The sequence below is a fragment of the Diospyros lotus genome, chromosome 5 (genome assembly GCF_014633365.1).
Source record: "Diospyros lotus cultivar Yz01 chromosome 5, ASM1463336v1, whole genome shotgun sequence".
Taxonomy (NCBI): domain Eukaryota; kingdom Viridiplantae; phylum Streptophyta; class Magnoliopsida; order Ericales; family Ebenaceae; genus Diospyros; species Diospyros lotus.
In genome coordinates this window covers 35,572,844-35,592,930 of record NC_068342.1, presented here as the reverse complement: position 1 = coordinate 35,592,930, position 20,087 = coordinate 35,572,844, and the positions used below count along the sequence as shown (strand labels likewise).

The 20,087-nt window shown below is 37.7% G+C and overlaps 2 protein-coding genes across 6 annotated transcripts in view; one reads left to right on the top strand and one right to left on the bottom strand.

Moving 5' to 3' along the window:
- Positions 1-18,259, bottom strand: part of LOC127801732 (choline/ethanolaminephosphotransferase 1) — a 46,364-nt gene extending 28,105 nt beyond the window's left edge. Inside the window, exons 1-14 of one of the 3 annotated variants that reach the window (XM_052337102.1) lie at positions 18,041-18,259; positions 17,652-17,801; positions 17,125-17,134; positions 16,978-17,028; positions 15,836-15,913; positions 12,290-12,365; positions 12,186-12,208; positions 12,008-12,108; positions 10,863-10,957; positions 10,638-10,706; positions 9,875-9,944; positions 8,366-8,429; positions 8,247-8,287; positions 8,062-8,146 (exon numbers count right to left, since the gene is read on the bottom strand). In XM_052337102.1, the coding sequence (XP_052193062.1) occupies positions 8,062-8,146; positions 8,247-8,287; positions 8,366-8,429; positions 9,875-9,944; positions 10,638-10,706; positions 10,863-10,957; positions 12,008-12,108; positions 12,186-12,208; positions 12,290-12,365; positions 15,836-15,913; positions 16,978-17,028; positions 17,125-17,134; positions 17,652-17,788 (900 nt within the window). In that variant the 5' untranslated portion in view covers positions 17,789-17,801; positions 18,041-18,259. Of the gene's footprint in view, positions 1-8,061; positions 8,147-8,246; positions 8,288-8,365; positions 8,430-9,874; positions 9,945-10,637; positions 10,707-10,862; positions 10,958-12,007; positions 12,109-12,185; positions 12,209-12,289; positions 12,366-15,835; positions 15,914-16,977; positions 17,029-17,124; positions 17,135-17,651; positions 17,802-17,974 lie in introns of those variants that run through there. The other 2 variants (XM_052337101.1, XM_052337103.1) reach the window with 2 other exon arrangements.
- On the top strand, positions 3,491-6,625 carry LOC127801731 (uncharacterized). 3 transcript variants are annotated; one of them, XM_052337100.1, is made up of 3 exons: positions 4,372-5,776; positions 5,860-5,978; positions 6,075-6,606. In XM_052337100.1, the coding sequence occupies exons 1-2, from the start codon at positions 5,203-5,205 to the stop codon at positions 5,961-5,963; spliced, it is 678 nt and encodes a 225-aa protein (XP_052193060.1). In that variant the 5' UTR covers positions 4,372-5,202; the 3' UTR covers positions 5,964-5,978; positions 6,075-6,606. The 3 variants fall into 3 exon arrangements, with proteins under 3 accessions (XP_052193058.1, XP_052193059.1, XP_052193060.1); XM_052337098.1 differs by having other exon boundaries at positions 3,491-5,776; positions 5,860-6,625; XM_052337099.1 differs by having other exon boundaries at positions 3,491-5,978; positions 6,075-6,625.
- Positions 18,260-20,087: the final 1,828 nt, after the last annotated feature.

Sequence of the window (20,087 nt, the reverse complement as noted above, 5' to 3'; positions counted from 1 at the left end):
AATGAAAGAAACAAACTATCATGCCTCAGACACATTAGAAATGGTAGATGGACCTCGAATATCACTGTGAACCAAGTAGAAAGGAATAAGACTTCTTTTATTGCTAATTGGAAAAGGAACACGTCTGTGTTTGGTAAATTCACACATCTCACAATGAAAATTTTCAGCAGCTAAATTGGTGGATGTCCTAGGCAAGAATGGAGAAGCTGAATTCTTTCTCTATTAGAGGGAACACATTCTGATATGAAGGAATGGGATAAACTGCCCTTGGTCATGTTCAATTGACTAGGTGTCTCAAGATAGTAGAGGCCATTCCGTTCCCTAGCACGTCCAATTATCCTCCTTGAATCCTTGTCCTAAAATACACAATAACTGCTGTGAAAAACAACATTACAACATAAATCTTGGGTGAGTTTTTGAATAGAGACAAGATTAGTGGACAATTTAGGAACATGTAGGACATTTCTCAAGGTTACTGATGGGCTTATTTTGACATCCCCTACTCTAGCTATAGTGGCTAAGGATCCATTGGTTGTGGCTATTTTCTGATTACTTGGACAAGGAGTATAGGTGGAGAAATATTGGGATGAGTGGGTCATATGATCGGTAGCTCCTAAGTCCATAACCCAAGAGTTGGTAAAGACTACACTCGAGGCATTTAATCTGAAGGAAAATGGAAACTCACCTGAATATGCCAAAGAGCAAGTACCTGAAGGCTTTTCAAGACTTTAAATAAGGGATCTCACCCTCTCAATCTCCTCTTGGTTGAGACTACTCGGCTCCTGTGATGCTGATTCACCTTGTGGTACTGCAGCCATGTGAGCTTATCCATTGTTCCGAGGCTGATCCCCTCCTTTTAGTCCCCATTCATGGCTTGAAGGCTTACCATGAAGTTTCCAGCACCTTTCACGTGTATGCCGAGGCTTCTTGCAGTAAGTGCACCACAATCCATCATGGTTTTGGGCTTTCAATTGACCATTTTTTCCTCCTTCAAAGGTTGTTCCTTTCTCCGTGTTTATGGTTGATCCTTTACCACTAGCCACCAAAGCTGAACTGTCAGTGGTTCAAGCATGACCCCTCTTCTACTTTCTTCTCCTCTAACTAGAGCTACAACCTCATTAAAACATGGGACCTCTAGCTTTCCAAGGATTTGTATCCTTACTTGGTCAAATTCTGGATTAAGTCCAACCAGAAAATCATAAATCCTATCTTGTTCAATGAAGTTCTTTAAGACCACTGAATCTTGAGAACACTCGGTCTTTATCACTCGGTAGTGGTCCAATTCCTGTCACAAGGCTTTCCGTTGATTTGCATATTTTGTGACTGTTTTGTTACCTTGTTTAGTAGCTATAATTTTCATCTTGACTTCATATACTTGAGCTGCATCCCTAGCCTTGGAGTAGGTTTGCTGCATTGCATCCCATATATCCTTGGCAATGGCTAAGAACATACATGTATCACTGATTTCAGGTATCATAGAATTCCATAACCATGCCATGATCACGGAGTCCTCTTCATCCCATGCTTCAAACTTGGGATCTGTGGGTTTAGGGCCTATACCAATAAGATGAGCAATTTTTCCATTTCCTTCAGCACAATTCGGATGAGTTGAGACCACTTAAGATAGTTCTTTCCATCTAACTTGTAGGCAGCATGAATACTCTGCAATTCTCCAAATTGTTGAGATCAGACTTCTTCTTCCGATTGGGCCTGTAACAGTTGTTGTCCCAAGTGTAGTTTCCCCAACGTCTGACATCTTCCTCATCTAGCCTCCTATGCGACTAAGGTTGTTTCACGAAGGAACTGGATTTGGTGGCAGCATCAATAATGATCGTTGGCCGCAGTAGCAACACTTCCGCAATCAGAATACCCTAGATCCGACAACGGCAAACTCGAGTAGAGGCGGATTCGACGAGCAGAGGCAGCCGCAATCTGGAAGGCAGTCGTCGGAAGTGTCGAACAACGACGACGAGGATGGCAACACAAGCATTGACCGCGACGGTGAAGGCGGACCTCTCAATCTGGGCAAAGATGGTGACAGACTTCTCAATCCAGGCTATTTATGAACTGGCGAGGAAGGCCAGTAAGGGCAGAAAGGCTATTTATGAACTGGCGATGAAAGCCAGTAAGGGCAAAAAGAAATCGCACTAGAGAGTGAAAAACCCCAGGTGATGAAGGCAATTAGGGCCAGCAAATCCTAAGAAACCTGCTCTGATACCAAGTGAGAAATAGAGGAATAATTGTATTTCTACTCTTAGCCAATGATACATATAGGTTAGCTATATATACATAAATTTCTAACAATAAAAGAAAGCTATATCAGATCCCATAATTTGTGGAATCTCCTAATAGAATAGGAAACCAACTAAATCAGCATAATTAATCATAAAATCCTTCCTAAAATAGCTAATATAGAATCCTTCCTAAAATGGCTAAGCTATACACAATTTTTCCACAATAAAGATAGGAATTTTATACCTAACCCAAAAGCTTAGGTGGTGTTCTGTTCATGTTTCAGTTTTGAGTTTTGAATTCATTTTCAATTTTGTGTTTTGAGTGTTTGTTTTGAGATTTTTGAAAACGTGTTCTTTTCGTCATTTTGAAAAACTGTTTCTTAAAATAGAAAACTAGAAAACGCGTTTCTTTTGGAATTTTGAAAAACTTATTTTATGATATTTTATTCAATGAATTTAATTATTAAATAATAAAATTAACTCTTTTTTAATAAAATTCTACTATTAAAATAAAACAATAAATTTGATTAATAAATTATTGACATATATCTTAACAATAATTTATATTAAATTATACACTTAATAATATATTATATGTTATCCTATATTTTAAATTATAATACAGATATACTACATTTTTAAATTTTAAAAGTAATATATATTTTTATTTTCAAAATTTAATAATAAAATTTTCTTCTTTTTTTCTTTTCTTTTCTTTTTTTTTTCCTTTTTTCTCTTTTCTCCTTCTTCGGTACCCTGCATCTTCTTCGTCATCGGCGACCACTATCGGTTAGATATTCACACGATCAGAGCCTACCATTAGAAACTCCAAGACAAAAGGGTTAACATACACAAAAATGAGCCAGATTTAACGGTTAGATTTTCATATATCTAATTTTTAATTTTCAGCCACAAGTGAAAAACGCACTACCAATCGCCATCGGCCACCGTGGCCGGTGGTTTCCAACGATCAAAGGCAATCACCCGACACCTTAGGGCCCATCAACCAACATAACCAAAAACCAACAAGATCCAATGGCGAAATCTCCTTAGATCTAACCTTAAACGTTTGACCAGTGTTCGAAAATTCGGCCTAGGCGGCCGCCTAGGCGTTGAGCGGCAACCGGCCGCAGCGATTTAGGGCTACTCGGTAGCCTTATGCGCCATGGCCGACTAATCGGGCCGCGGCGCTGCCTAGGCAGACCAGGTGGCGCCTAACTGCCTGGGCGGCCGCCTGGGTCGCGCACGACTTGGGCCACCTAGGTCGTGCGCGTCTTGGGCCGACCTTTTTTCCTCCTCCCTTTCTCTATTTCCCGATCCCCTTTCCCTTTCTCTCTCTGGTTGTGTTCATCGCGGCTCCTCTCTCTCTCTCTCGCCTTCGATCTCCTCTTGGTTGTTCGCCGCCACCATTGATCTCTTCTCTTGGTCTTGGTCTCTCGTTGCTGCCGACCTCACCTGTTGCCTGTTGGTCGTTCTCTCTCGTCGCCGATCGCGTCTTGCTGCGGTATGCATCCAACTATCCATCTTCCTCCGCCAACGCAAGCTTGCCTTTCTGCAGCAACTCAGCAGCAAGCAGCAACGCAAAGCTGCTCGTTGCTCGCTTGCGTATTGCTTGCTTGCTACTCGTTGGAGCAGCAAGCAAGCAATACGCAAGCTTGCTGCTTCAAGCAGCAGCTGTTGATTTCATTAAATGAGTTTTAATTAAATTTCAATGTATATTATTCAATACTCAGGAAAAAACAGGAAGTGAAATGAATGATTCGGATAGGACTGGAAGTACGGGAGCATCGTCCGAGGCCTCCTCAATTCTTAAAAGGAAGTCAAATGATGTTGGATGGGAGCATGGAATGTTAATTGATCCAAAGAATATGGATAAAATTAAATGTAAGTTGTGTGGTAAAATTATGTCTGGAGGTGTTTACAGAGTAAAAGAACACATTGGCCACATTTCTGGAAATGTTTCTGCATGTCCAAAATCTTCTCCAACTGATCAAGCCAAATGTAAGAATGCTATTGCCGAGGCAAAGAATAAGAGGAAAAATAAGAAAAAGGAGGAAGATTTGATGAGATCAACTGTTAATATCTCTGAAAGAGTGGAAGGGGATGATGAAGATGAATTGCAAGAGTTAGGTAGCAGAAAAACGTCCCGTACTCTTGGCCCTATGGATAAGTTTGCAAGCTCCATCAGCCCTGAAACTTGTTTGAGTGCGAGAATGACCCAAAGGCAACAAACTATTAGTGAAGCACTATTTAAAGAGAGAACACAGTCTGTTCGCGAATATTGTGCTAGATGGGTGTATGAAGCTAGTATACCTTTCAATGCAATTGACAATGATAGCTTCAAATTGTTTGTTGAGGCGGTTGGTCAATTTGGGTCGGGCTTCAAACCTCCCAGTCAATACCAATTGAAGGAACCGCTATTAAAGGGGGAAGTTGACAGAATAAAAGAGTTATTGAAGAAGCATGAAGAAGAGTGGGCACGAACTGGGTGCTCCATTATGACAGATGCTTGGACAGATAGAAAAAGGAAGAGCATCATGAACCTATGTGTTAATTCTAATGCAGGTACTGCTTTCCTTTCTTCTAGAGAGTCTTCAGATGAAGCACATACAAGTGAACTTATCTTTGAGTATGTGGATAAATGCATTGAGCAAGTTGGGCCACAAAACGTCATCCAAGTAATAACCGACAATGCTGCCAATAATATGGGAGCGGCAAAATTATTGAAGGTGAAGAGGCCAAATATCTTTTGGACCTCATGTGCTACTCACACCATCAATTTGATGCTTGAAAGTATTGGAAAACTGCGGAAGTATAAGAAAGTCATTGATCAGGCCAAGAGTTTCACAATCTTCATTTATGCACACCATAAGACCTTGTCCTTAATGAGGTCATTTACGAAGAAGAGGGATATAGTGAGACCAGGAGTCACTAGATTCGCTTCTGCTTTCTTGACTTTACAGAGTTGATGGAGAAAAAGGCCCAACTAAGGGCAATGTTTACCAGCTCTGAATGGGAGGAGTGCAAATGGTCAAAGATTGTTAAAGGGAAAGCAGCCTATGCTACTATGATGAGCATTGCTTTTTGGAATGGTGTGACTATATGCCTTAAAGTTTTTGCACCTTTGGTGAAGGTGCTTCGAATTGTTGATGCGGATAGAAAGCCTTCTATGGGCTTTTTATGTGGAGAGATTAAGCAAGCAAAGGAAGATATTAAAGAGGCCTTAAATAATCTTGAAAAGAACTATAAGCCTATTATGGAGATTATTGAAGCAAGGGTAAAAGATAGGCTAGATAGTCCACTACATTTTGCAGCTTATCTTTTGAATCCCTACTACTTTTTCAAGGATATGGATATACAACTTGATAATGAAGTGATGGATGGGCTTTTTAACTGTGTGGAGATGTTTTATCATTATGATGGTGAATTGCAAGGCCATGTTATAAATGTTGAGTTGCCAAAGTATACTCGTAAAGATGGAGCTTTTGAAAAATCGTGGGCAACTCAAGGGTGTGCGAAAAATGATGACAATTATAATCCAGGTATAAAATTCCTTTAATCCTTTCTATTGTGTATTAGTGTATAAATTAAATTTGTTTACTTTATACTTGTTTGACCTATATAGTTACATGGTGGATGACTTATGGAAATCAAACTCCAAACTTGCAACGAATGGCAAGAAAGATTCTCTCGTTAACCACTAGTTCATCCGGTTGTGAAAGAAATTGAAGCACTTTTGAAGGGGTTAGTGTATATATGAATTATATTTATTTACTATCAATTAGTTATCCTTATTCAATTATCATTTATATTGATATTGCTTTTATTTTATTTATGTAGATACATACGAAGAAAAGAAATAGACTAGACGTGAATCGATTGAACAATCTAGTATGTGTTCAATTTAATGCGAAATTGATGAACAAGCACAAAAGGGAGAAGGAAAGGAATGTTGATGTGCTACTTGCTAGTGATGCTAGTAATGCACAAGGATGGATCGTTGATGGAGAAGATGATGAAGAAGTTGAGCCTGGTACGGGGCTCACTTGGGAAGTGGTTGGTGAAGCATCGGGAGCAGACGAGATGCTTCAAGCTCGAAGAAGTTCTAGGATGAGAGAGCTTCATGAAGATGATTTTCAATCAGAAGAAGAAGATGAGCAAGAAATCAATGAATTTGATTTTGAGTCCGATGAAGATCGTGTATTGGAAGAATATGGAGAGGAAGAAGACCAATTAGATAGTTAGACTTAGATTTTTCGGATATGGTTTATGTTGTATTATTGCTACTTCTACCTTCTTGAACTTATAACTAATATAATAGTTTATTTTCTGAGTCTTAATTCCATTATTTCACTTGTCTTTTCAACTTTGATTTACTTGAAAATAATATCAAATTACATCAAAAGGTTTTTAGAAAAAAAAAAAAAAATCATTTTTCCTAGTCGCCGCCTAGGCCCCGCCTAGGCGCCCTAGGCACTAGGCCCCAGCCTGGCGCCCGACTAGTGCCTAGCGCGTTTTTGAACACTGCGTTTGACCCACTCACTTATATACGTACTTCCAGTCGCCACCGGCCACTGTAACTGGTGGTTTCCATCAATTAGAGGCAACCACCCGACATCCAAAGACCCATTAACCAACATAACCAAAAACTAACAAGATCCAACAGCCAAATCTCCTTAGATTTAAGCTTAAACATTCGACCCATCCGTCTATATACGCACTTCTAGTTGCCACTGGCCACCGTGGTTGGTGGTTTCGGTGATCAGAGGCAACCACTCGACACCCAAGAGTCCATCGACCAACATACGCAAAAACCAGCAAGAGAAGGAAGAGAAGAGATGAGAGAGGAGAGGAGAGAGTAAACAAAACCAACAAGATCGAATGGTAGGGGGCAGTCGACGGCGGTGATGGCGTTGGCGGGTAAGGTCGATGGCGACTCATGGAGGTTACAGAGATGGTGGGTGCAGTTGACGGCTGAGGCTTGAGAAGGAAGGGAAGAGAGGAGAGAGAAGAGAGGAGAGGAGAGAGAAAGACGAGAGATTTGCGAGATTGGGGGGGAGGGAGGGGGTTGTGTGTTTTCCGCGTTTTGGGTGTTTTAGTGTGTTTTGGTTGAAAAAGTTTTGGGTTTTCTCTACAAAATTTTTTCTTGTTTTCGAAAATGCATTTTTGAAAATAACAAAATAAACGCGTTTTTAATGATTTAAAAAACTAAAAACTCAAAACGGGCTGAAAACAACAAAGAGAACCCAGCCTTAGTAAGCTTAGAATTTCTAACCTATCCATTCTCAATAAATAGCCCCTTATAGTTGATTATTTAAGGTGTAGTTTAGACAAGATGCAATGTTGTGAGCAATCCAAAAATCTTAGAAAGATTAGGTGTATTGGGTTTGGGGTTTCGAGTAGTGAATTTTTGCACCTTCACCTGTGCATACAGGCAGATTGTCAAACCACTCTTAATCTGTATGTCTCTGATTTTGATCTTGTGTGGGAAAAACAAAATTTATTCCCATGTTTGATTATTCCCTAACTAGTGATATTAGAGTGTGATATGTAATAACATAACACATGTAAGGCACTGCTAACAGCTAGTAGGTCAAGCAAAACAACTATGTGGTGAACCACAATCGAGAGAGACCCTGATACTTCAGATTTTGTACTTATCCCCTAGAGCCAAAACTGAATATAGAGGATCATGGTGAACATTTTGCCATGGATATTTCCTTCCAAATTTTGTATCTTAGGTACGTGGAAATACTCAAAATAAGAACACTAATGAAGATGTTGAACTAGGAAGAGGTTTTTTTACACAGAAATCTAGCTAGCTTACCACAAGGAACCCAAATGCAAGTCCAGTTCCCATTATAACCAAATGTGGATAGTTACCAATGAGATCATTGGGAGACAAATAATCCCTACACACGCCACAAGAGACAAAAACCAATATGAGAACACACTTGAAAAACCTATGCACATGATAAACAAATTAAGCAAATAGCTTGAATAGTCACATACCACGCTAGGACTCCTCCCAATAGCACGATAAATGGGTAAAGCTGATAAGAAATGGGAAAGAGTCTATTGAGCACCTTGATTAGGAATTAAACATAGAAATTCAACAGGGATGGGTTTACCATTGCCAAAGCCAATATCATGTTTCCTTTCCTGGCTTGAACAACCTTATAAACATTGTACACACTGCACAAGACCATAACACCATGTAAAGTAATTTCAATCTGACCATTATGAAAGAATAGTAAAGTAAGTCAAGAATCTGAACTATGCTGTGAGCAAATAAATCTCTAAAAAGTCATTAGGACTTCTTGCTGTAGAGGAATAAAATAATCTGCGCGTTCTCTAAAATGTATAGACAAGGTATATATACAAGAGTATACTAGGTACCCTAATTACAATAATACTCTTACTATATACTTATATACACTTCAACACTCCCCATCAAACTGGAACATTTATTAAGCATGTCCAGCTTAGTACAAATGTCACTCACACAAGAACCTCTAAGCAACTTAGTGAGTAAATCAACTAATTGATCATTGGAGCCCACAAATATTGTAACGGCATCCCCCAAAAGCACATTTTCTCAAATAAAACGGCAATCAATCTCAATGTGCTTGGTTCTCTCGTGGAATATAGGGTTAGAAGCGATGTGCATAGCAGCCTGATTGTCACAGTTCAACTGCATAGACATGACTTCAATGACTTTTAACTCTTTAATTAATTGTTTCAACCACAGTAACCCACGAGTTGTTGCGATCATTGCCTTATATTTAGCTTTTGCATTGGACCTAGCAACAACACTTTGTTTCTTACGACTAAATTGCCACCAACAAATACAAAATATTCAGATGTGGATCGTGTGTTTGTAGGAGATCCCATTCAATCAACATCTATATATCCCACAATCTGGCTGTGCCGATGTGGTACATCACACCGCGACTAGAGGCATCTTTAATATATCAAAGAATATGCATCATTGCATCCTAGTGACTATCACAAGGAAATGAATAGACAAGTATATATAAAAGAGTAAAATAAGTACCATAATTACAATAGTATCCTCACTAAATACTTATACACTTCAACACTTGTTATTGAAGTACGAAACTAGTATCATGTTTAAGATTATTGGATTTGTTATACATATATCCTACTATAAATCCAAATTTTTACACAAATGAGTTATCTAGACAATAATAAAGTTGTCCCCCACTAAACAGAAGAACATAACCAGCAGTGGCAATGAAAATGATTTTAATGAAACCAGTTTACCATGTCCCAACAGTGTGACAGGAACAAACACTTATTGCAACCTTATAATATATTCAGATGTTCCATGAGAATATTACTAAAGATTGCACAAGTATGCATGTTCGGCTAATAAAAAAAAGACTAATTAGTCAATCATGAGGCATACTACTTAATGTATACATCTACAATAGATTGGAAAAATATGCCTTAGACACATTTAAAGTGTTTAACTACGATAGACCAGCAAATATACCTTTCATCTTTGGAATAGTTTCAATTGTAGGACACAAGGAATGAGAAAACTGTGAAAATATGAATCACTATACATGTATAGTCACAGTAAACATGCTTTGGGAAGTTGCAGTATTACTTACTTAAATGAGACTGTCGGTATTACAGCAAAAGTTATCATTAGAAACAACACAACTCTGTATGTTGGGATTTCTGCAGTTAAAGGGACAAAAAAGTTAAAAAGAGCATTAAACAACAGAGAAACAAAAGGTGAGCCAGATTTATAAATTAATGAAATAGCAATGACAAAATATAGAATTCATACACAGTATCAGCCAACAGAGGTAAATTATGCAAGGCATAAAAAAGAGTGGTAAGTAGGTATGGTGTGCCAAGAAATAGAGAGGAAACAACATAGCAATACATCAAGAGAAATTTATTATGCTTCTTATGCAATAAGACATATGACACCCTGATCCAATTCATTTTTGCTTCAGAAAAAGCAGTCAAAACTTTACAAGTTCAGTTCTGACAGCTTACTGATAGAAAATACAGCACAGTTAATATCCCAAAACCTGTATTATTAGATTCTAATATATTTTTCTTTGGGTTCAATTTGAGGTCCTAAATATGAAGAATGTTTAGGAAAGAGAATTATAAATTATCCCAACACGATCAAGTGTAGGTGTATCAAGAAAACACTTAAATCCTGAATGAAGTCGGGGAAAGTTGTGTAGTAGAAAAGCACTGCGATAAATTTCACAGCTGTGTGCATAATTATGGTGCATAGGCAAAAGAAAAAAAGATGACAATATGCTACCATCCCTTGTGCCAAATATTCAGTTTGCGTAAACCCTGCTGTAAGACAATAACTTCTTCAAAAGGTGTTCTATTAAGTGTTCTTACCATTTAAAAATGGAACCCAACTCAGAAAGGGCATAGACTTTCCAAAGTTTTGAGCCCACCACTGGGCACCTGAGAAAAAAAAGGGGGAAATCATGTAGGATATCTACCATATATTCATTATGAATGCACTGAGGGGATAAACAATAATTGGGAAACAAATTGATAGATCTCCGTGGGTATGCAATTACAATGTAGCAAGTGCCTAAGAATGTGGAAGGGCCATACCAACAATAGCTGTAAAGAAATGACAGAAATATATCAGCATGAGACCCTCCGTTGGTCCATTTATTGCTGGAAGAATGAGGGTGTTGGTGAAAAAACTGCAGAAAATAAACAATAATAATTAGCATGACAAGAGATTATCAATATGTCAAAATAATTAGGAAAAATCAGTGATCAACTAACTTGAACCTGGAAAAGATAGCAAGTTAGAGTAGACTATCATATAAGTCTATGACCTATAAAACATGTAAATGTAAAAGGCAAATTACTATGAATAATCAGCTATAAAGTTAAATGTCACAAATTAAGATAGTTCTCATCAACTAATGGACCTTGGCACATGCATGAATATATATTTTAGCAACATGAGAACTGTTTGTAAAACACAATTTATATTTCTAATATCGAAAGTCTAATGAATGTGATGCAGTATGAGAGGAAGAATCAGCAAAACAAGTGCAAAAATTGGGCTAAAACCAACTTTGGAACAAAGTTATGAAAAATAGGGTTTAAGGAAACCTCAAAAAGTTGATTTAGAGTAAAACAACTACCCACAAAGTGTCTTAAAAAGCTATTAATACTAGGGTTACAGCGATAATAAATCTTAGCCATTGATCACAAAGGGATCTTTCTAACCTTAGCCATCCATCTATTTTAAAAAGTCAGATGACTATTCATTAAACCTAATATAATAAACAAGTTTCCAAAACCTAACAACTTAAATAGTAAGCATATCCAAACAAATAAAAATAAAATATAAACACTAATAATTAAAGAATACGCTCCTGCATGACAATTGTCTGTCAAAGGTTGTGATACTCATGAATAGAACCCTCAACAGCCAATACAAGCTTTTTCATCCAACAATGTCCATATTTCAAGCCTTTTCCTAAAAAGATACACACTGTTTCCATTGTTAAAGAACCAAAAATGTCAATTCTGTTTTTTTAATTTATCAAGAAATGAATGAAGTATCACCAAACAACATTTATTGGACCAGACAAGTGACAGAACATGACAACTGCATAAATTTACATCCCACCAACACCCCACCCCCACCCCCCCCTCAAAAAATAAAACACAACCATCAATCTATATGTTAAAACTGACATATAATGAAATGAACCACTGTGCTTTAGACCACTTACTGTTCCCATGTAGCACCATAAAATGGAACAGCAGAAATCACCCAGAACCAGAAACTACTTCTTCCACACATGGCGGTGCTCCCAAATGCCAAAGACTCAAACTGGTATAAGCAAAATGAGAAGGAAATACACTTTCCAGTGGCTACAAAAATGCTGACAAAATAATATTTCTACATACCGCACATGCAAGTGCATCACAACCTGCAATATTTATAAATGTCAAGATGCTAATCTTCAAAATTCATACAAACAAGAAAGGATGCACATGAAAAGGTATATTACCATGATCAAAAAGCTCTCCCAAAGGACTAGAGGAACTTGTTCGCCTTGCCTGCTTCCCGTCAACAGCATCAAAAGTCTGACATGAACTGGAAGGTTAGGACTAAACTATTTACTAATGAATTGAACTCCCACTCGTAAACACCAATTCAAGAGAGGAAGTTTCAAAGCACTTGGAACAAAATGAGTAGTACTAAAATCAACATGCCAAGACTTTATCTCACTATGTGGGGTTGGCTACATAAATTCTAGCTTGCCAATCATTTCCTATCATAAGGCCCTTAAAACTAATATCATACCTAAATGCTCCCACTACCTCTTTTTGCTAGATATTTGTTTGATTTCATCCACTCTTCTCACATAAGCATTTATTGGTTTTCTTCTCAAATTATCAAACCATCTTAACCATATCTCACACGTTTGTCTTCAATATGAGTCACTCATATCTTATTATGAATAACCTTATTTCTAATTTTATCTTTCTTGTATACCTGCATATCCCTCTTGGCATCATCTTCATTATGCTCATATTTTGCACATGTTGGTGCTTCACTGCCCAACATTCTATACCATTCAACAAACTGGTTTTATAGCTGTTTTATAAAATTTTCCTTTTAGCTTCCATAGAAGCTTACTATCACATAAAACGATAAATACACTTTTTCATTTTAACCATCATGCCTTGGTTTGCGTCCCCTCTATATTTGGAATCTAGCTCTTGCCGCCAAATTGATCTAGCGCCTCATGCAGGCTTCTTCTGAATCCCTTTGGATTCGATGGATTCACTCGTACAGTATTAGGGATTCTTTCTTTTGGCTTCTTACGCCTCCTTACTCTTGTCTGTGGTATTGGCATAGGATCCTTAACCTTAGAGGCATTGTTCGTCTGCTTCTCAGGTGGAAAATTGGTAATGGGCATCGTGTTTTTCTCTGGCATGACCAATGGCACCTCTTCGGTGTGCTGGTGGATTACTTCTCTCGTAGCCTACCTAGGAGGACAGGTCTCCCCTCTACAACTAGGGTTTCCTCCATTATCTCTCAGGGTGATTGTTTGTGGCCCCATGTAGTTTTTTCAAGGGAAGCCCAGCTGATTTTGGAAACTTTGTCGAGTCCCCCTCGGCCCTTTCCCCTGACCTCCCTTGGTGGGTCCCTGCTCCTTATGGCTGTTTCTCGGCCCGCTCTACTATGAGTGTTCTAAGAGGAAGGAGAGCTCGGGTCCCTTAGTTTCGGTTAGTCTGGCACTCCTCCGGGGTCCCATCCTCTGGCACTCCTCCGAGGTCCCATCCTATGCTTTTATCATTTGGCTTGTCATTAAGGAGCATCTTTCTACTCTAGATCGGTTAAACTTATATCTGGCGTTTCCTAACAAGTGTTTCTTGTGCAGGTGCGCGATGGAGAGCCATAGCCATTTATTTTTTAGCTGTGTTTATTCTAGATAGGTTTTGCAGCAGCTTAGATGCCATGTGAAGTTTGCTTGGGCCTAGATGAGTTGGGAGCGAGGTGTTGGCAGCTCATCGGTTGTGCAGTAGATCCCCGTGGATGGTGGCACACCGACTTACTCTTCAGGTGGCGATTTACTTTATATGGCGCGAGCGTAACAACCGTTGCTTTCGGGATAGTGAGCGGCCTCCAGGCCAGCTTGCATACCAGATCCAGCAGGCGACTTGGCCAAGCAATTCCGACTTTCGGTGAATTTCGGCATTCGAGATAGAGAAGCAACCAAGCAATTTCCAGTTGAATCGGAAAATTTGATTTCGATGTACAAGGAGGTGAGTGTCGGCTCGGAACTGAAGGTGAACAAAGCCAATCAGCCCTCAACTATGAATTTTGACAATCAGTGTTTGAATTTTTGTAGTCCCAGTTCAAGAAGGCGACCTCAGAGCATTTTGCAATCTAGGAAGGCGACTTCAGAAGTAGGTTTGGCGAATCCAATTCCTGTGTTCCAATCAAGTATATGTTGGTTGATAGGTGAAACAGATCCAATAGCAGATTCAAAATGGACAAGCGTCTCTCAGATCGAATTTTGAAGACGAAGCCAACAGTTGACTTTGGGTTGTGAAATTCAAAGGTGTTGTCCGACTTTTGGAGGTGAGTAGGCCAGGTGTTACCGAAGGTAATTCCGGCGAGTATAGGAACTGTTACAATAGGGAAAAACAGAAGGTGATTTCAACTAAGTTTTCCGAGGCTGTTGTAGTGTGTGTTTAGGAAGGCAAAGCATAGCATTCCAATGAGTTCGATTGGTCTTGGCTTTTGAAATTGAGACCAATCATAACCGAAAGGGAGAAGTAACTCTCGAATTGGAAGTTGCAGTTGGTTTTGATAGAAATTTCAAACATTCTTACAGTCAATCAAGGAATGCGAAAGGAGATGAGAAATCGCCAACTTGAGGGGGAGTGTTGGAGAAACCGAGTTTAAACAGAGGCCGAAAGGAGATGAGAAACCAAGTTTGAATAGAAGATAAGATGATAAAGAAAATTTGAAACTAAAGAGATAAGAAAGATGAGAAGATAAAGGAGAAGATAGAGATAAGTGGTTACATAAAACTACTAGTTGAGTTTAAATCCTACCCTATCTGTTCATAGCATATTTGAATTTGTATTTTGTATCCAATCCCTGTATTTTAGGAGCCTAGCTCATGTATACCCATCTAAACTCAATAGAGAGGTTCATACACAATTATAGCAACATAGCCTTGTTTTACAATAACAACAATTACACAACAATCACAAGCCTTAGCTTAATTTTAATGAGTAGGGATCACAATGGGTCACCCATTTTCCCATTTACATACTTTAACAAATTTTCAAATAAGCCTTGTGTCTATATCAAAATTTTTAGTGATGTTTTAATTTTAAATGGGTAATTGGGACCTATTGGGCATTTACATACATACTTTACAGGCATATTATAAGTGGAGTCCACTATATAAATTCGAAGATCTCTAGCCCTCTCTACCTATAATCATATCCTACATAAGGCATTATATCCTATCTTTGAGCTTCATCTCCCTCTTTTACATAAACTTCCTCCATTTCATCCACTTACCTTGTTTCAAGAGCTATTTGTACAAGGTTTTTTAGATGAAGGGTGTCAAGTGAAACAAGCCCTAGTTAAAGTTGTGTAACTATAGTTAATACCAACCAAATGGAGATTTTATGTCTATAATTTATTATTGAAAATTCAAGATCTAGATATCAATCGTTAAAAGACTTGAGGCATGACTTCATTGCTATAACTTTTAATGTTCTGTTCTGCCACAACCAAATAACAAAAATACCATATGACTTAACATGATGTGTCTTCATATACTGGTGTGATGTAATAGACAACAAGAAAACCCAGCATAAGGACTATCTACATAAGACTAGTACAATAAATGCATGATAAGAGAGGAGAACAACTTTAATCCACCTTAACCCATTCAAATTTACACACAAAAACTGCCAATACATTAACATGCAAGAAGTAAGAGAGAGAGAGAAAGGGGGGGGGGGGGGGGAAGCACAAGACAAGTTCGTGATGAGAGAGTTCACAGGAAATTTTCACCAACCTGATACAAGAACAGAAGTAGCCCGTGCATAAAATGAACCCATCTTGGTGGAGGTGAATCCAAGCGAGGTGAATATATCTGAAGTATGCAACATGTTATAGCAACTCAAGGAAGAACAGTTGTTAAAAGAAAACGCTTTAGAGAAAATAATTAGTGATCATTTTATCTAAATCCGAACATAAACAGGCACATTTTCAACATTACTTCCTGCCAGATGCCAGTTAGAAATATGAAAAATCAACTGCACAACTACTTGCTAGAAAAAGCTTTCTTATTCTATTATATTACTACTTTAAGCTTATTTATGGTTCCAAGCCATGTGCCACAGCCACTATAAAGATTCAAGATAGTTCTAAAACCTACATCTACTTCTAATTGCCAGATTCTACCAAAAACCTAGCACATGATAAGGACTGACCAGATGTATACTACCAAAGTTTGATTAGAGAACGGATTCCAATAGTTCTCCTCTTCCACTTATTGGTTGAATTGGCATGATCCAGTTCTTCTATGGCAACTTGAGTAATTAAGTGGGGAACATTTAATGACTTCTTTTGGCATTTTCAAACCAAAAAGGTTCATAAATGTTGAAATAAGTGCCAGATTTCCTAGGTTAAAGGAGAGCAGCAGTAGTCTTAGTTTGTTGGGAGGGAATAGTTCGCGTAAACTGAGGAGGAAGAATCCCCATGATACCTCTTTAATAAATTTTATTATTCATCAAAACAGGACACAGAGACTGATATGATGTGTATGCCAGAGAAAAAGTTCAGTCAAGTCAAATTGACAAGGAAAATGGTAAACAGTTAAACCTATCCAATTGAGCAAGCTTTGCATCAGCTGGAATAACTTGCAAAGAAGAATCATGAGAAAGCTTTCCAAGCTGAGACCTATTAAGTTTCTTCTGCTAAGCCTCCTTATCCTACAGTATCTTCTTTCCCAAAATTGCTTATTCACGACACCCATGGAGTTACTTATAACAAGCACTTCGTTGCATGCAAAGTTAAGTTTCAGCACAGTGTTCTGGAAAATAAATTAAAATTATTAAAGAGATAAAGGAAAGAAAATTAAAAAAAAAAAAATAGTTAAGCAAACGAGGGTAAATTAAGTTGAAATCAGCACAAACAATAAAGAACATAACTCACATAGCCAAGCAGTGCAGATGTGACCAAGAACATGAATCCTGTAAGTGTAATCTGAAAAACAAATTGCGCAACCTATTAGAAAGAAATGGAAAAAAACTGAAATGTTTACATGTTAGAGAAAGATAAGATAGGTCCAAAGAAGCTTACCATGTTGGGTCTAGAAAGGCATCCAATACAGGTAGAGACAGAGACAAAAGGAGCAGTTAGTGTCTTTAACCGAAGGTTCAAAGACCTGTTTTGCTAAATCTCACAACAAACTAAGAGCAATATTAATGCATACTGAAACAAATTTACAGAATCCCTTGGCATGTGACGAAAAAGAAACCAAATTTTTTGTTGAGAAGTGGTGCAAGGGCCAATCTACAGAAACTAACGTGTGAAAATTCCCATCAAGGATTCATGGACTTCAACTAGATAAAAGCCTAAGCTTGTTTATGCAGTACACAAGATGTGCTTATTCTTAAAATGAGGAATACCTAATTGCTTCATAACAAAATTTGCCCAATAACCAATCATACAGTTACAGAAAATCAGAGGAATTACAACAAAATTAGTAATTCCAATGAAATGATGTCAGAGCAGATACAAGTTCAATAAGATCAGTTGGTAATCCATGTACAAAGACAAGAAAAAATATACGGAAGTGAGTAAATGAACAGCAGCAATTAACTTACGGCATCCAAAGTGGGAAGAAATTGACGAAGCGAGTCCAAAAGGGCTGTAAAACATATTTGGCAACATAGGAATGATCCACTCCGCTGTACTTGTATCTATGCAGTGCGGCAACGCCATGAGACCCTATATACCCCATCTTACAACTCTCCCTGTAAATGTACAAAAGCAAGAAATCACCTTTCACCACCAACGTCGAAATTCAGGAACTGTGCCCCAATACTAATTACAACAGTCCATATGAAGACGCCGAAAGTTAAATGCAAACAAAAACGGATTCATCGAAAAGCAAAAAGAATTAAAAGATAGTAATGCGGGTGATTACGATGGAGGAATAGAAACCCTAGAATTTGAGCAAGAGCGTTGGAGAGCGATAGAGGCTGATCTGCACCTAACGTCCGGCGGATCCGGCAACGTTTGAGGTGGCGACGCCGCCGTTAGCGGTCGGTCCTTGGGCGGACGGAATAATGGCTTCGAGTTGGGAGATGAGATGCCTTATATATGGGGATGAAGATGATTGAAAGGGCAACACAACACACGATTATTCCACCTCTCGATGTAACGGTAAAACGCCAGCTTGCTGTTTCCTCGGCTCTCATTTCAATTTTCAATGCTTTTCTTTCTTTTCTTTTCGTCTTTCCGAAAAGTATACAGCGAAAGGAATATCGCTTTCTTTTTCTCACTACTTTCCACTTTCAACTGACTAACCTCACGTCCCATAAATAATAAATGTTGCTATTATTTTTTTTAATTAAGTATTAAATAATTTAAAACTAATGAGCCAAACAGAATTTTAAGACCCTATTTTTTTTAATATTTTCAGATTGTTTTTAAATTTTAATTTTTTAAAATAGTAAAAATATATTTTTTTATATTTTTAAATATAAACAAATTATTTTCATTCAAAATTTTTATAATGCGAAAAATAAAAACATTTGCTCTCTTCTTCTTTCTCCAAGATTCATGTTCGACTCTTCTCTTCTCTCTTCTCGACTGTCAATCGCACTCACCATTACTAGGGGTGGAGCTGTTGGGATTACATAAATCTTATTATATGCGCAATGGAATTAAAATTTTGTTTGCAGGTATCCTATTTTTCAAAAATTATGATTAACTAATTGAAAACAAAAACGAAAGGTTACCTCTTTTGATAAAATCCAATTTCACTGTTAGATTTCTCGCCATTTAATCCTTCAAGTGTAAGATACCGAGTCGGTCCACCTGAAATCACTTCTATCCAAGAATTTCAAAGAGAATGATAAGTAAAGAAAATTTTCACAAAAATTTCTAACTTACCTCATTGGATTCAAGAACACTTCTTCAAAACTCTCTCAACCTTCAAGTGATTCAAGAAGACATCAAGTGAAGTAAATAAAGAGATTAAGAGCTTATATGTACATTAAATGGGTTGGGCTTCTTAAGCCCATTCCATTTAATGTAATTGGGCCAAACTCAAATCATTTAAGTTAATTTGAATCCAATAGTACTATTGGGTCAAGCCTAATGTGCTAGCAAAAAGTCCAACCCACTTAATGATTAAACAATTATATTCATAATATAATTATTTAATTATTCTTATTTATCTTATAAATAAATGCACTATTATTAGTAATTACAAAAATACTAATTTATCTATTTACTCTTTGAAAGTAATTTCTTTTTGGGTGGGACTTTCTGGGTTCACAAATAAATTGGCAACAAGAATAATCAACAATTAATTCTTGTAAATCACGAGTGATATCTAGTAATATGTCATGATTACCCAATTTATTGTGAAGCGGATATTGTGAACCTTTTACTATGTTACCATGCAATACGGTCCTTCTATCATCCTATATCCCGACAAGATATGAGATCATGGTCAGTAGGTCGAATCTCTTAATCTCGTCATATGACCAAATCCAAAATCAATATTGACTAATTATGACACAACCTGTATGGAACAAATTCCATCGTCATATTACCTCGACCAATGATTTATCGTCAAGTGATTACTGGATCGCATAAGATATCTTCCTCATAAATCTCGAGGTGATAGATTCTATATTTGATGCACACATACCTTATGTATCACTGAATCAGGCACATATATATGTATGATTATCTTTGATTAGAACAACCACATAATATCGCTGATATCCTAATCCACCAATACACAGATATCCATGTCATCTCAGGTCTAATGACTAGTTGCAAAAATCGCAACTAACATTAAATCATTAACTTGTGAGAAATAACCCATGTAATTTAATGTTAACAGTTCTGTTCAGTGAATTCGTTCTTGTAACGAGCACCCACTCATCTTCATTCTATATCTCATACAGAATGGCACGAGACTCACCAACCTTATCTTTTAGTATCTCATACTGAATAAGGAAGAAGACGACGTGCTGGCCTTTACGAGTTGCTATTATCCAGATTAGGAATTCTTCAGCCAA

Bases quoted from the DNA above. Each gene is read 5' to 3' on its own strand.
- LOC127801731 (XM_052337098.1), top strand. From the start codon at position 3,986: ATGAATGATTCGGATAGGACTGGAAGTACGGGAGCATCGTCCGAGGCC.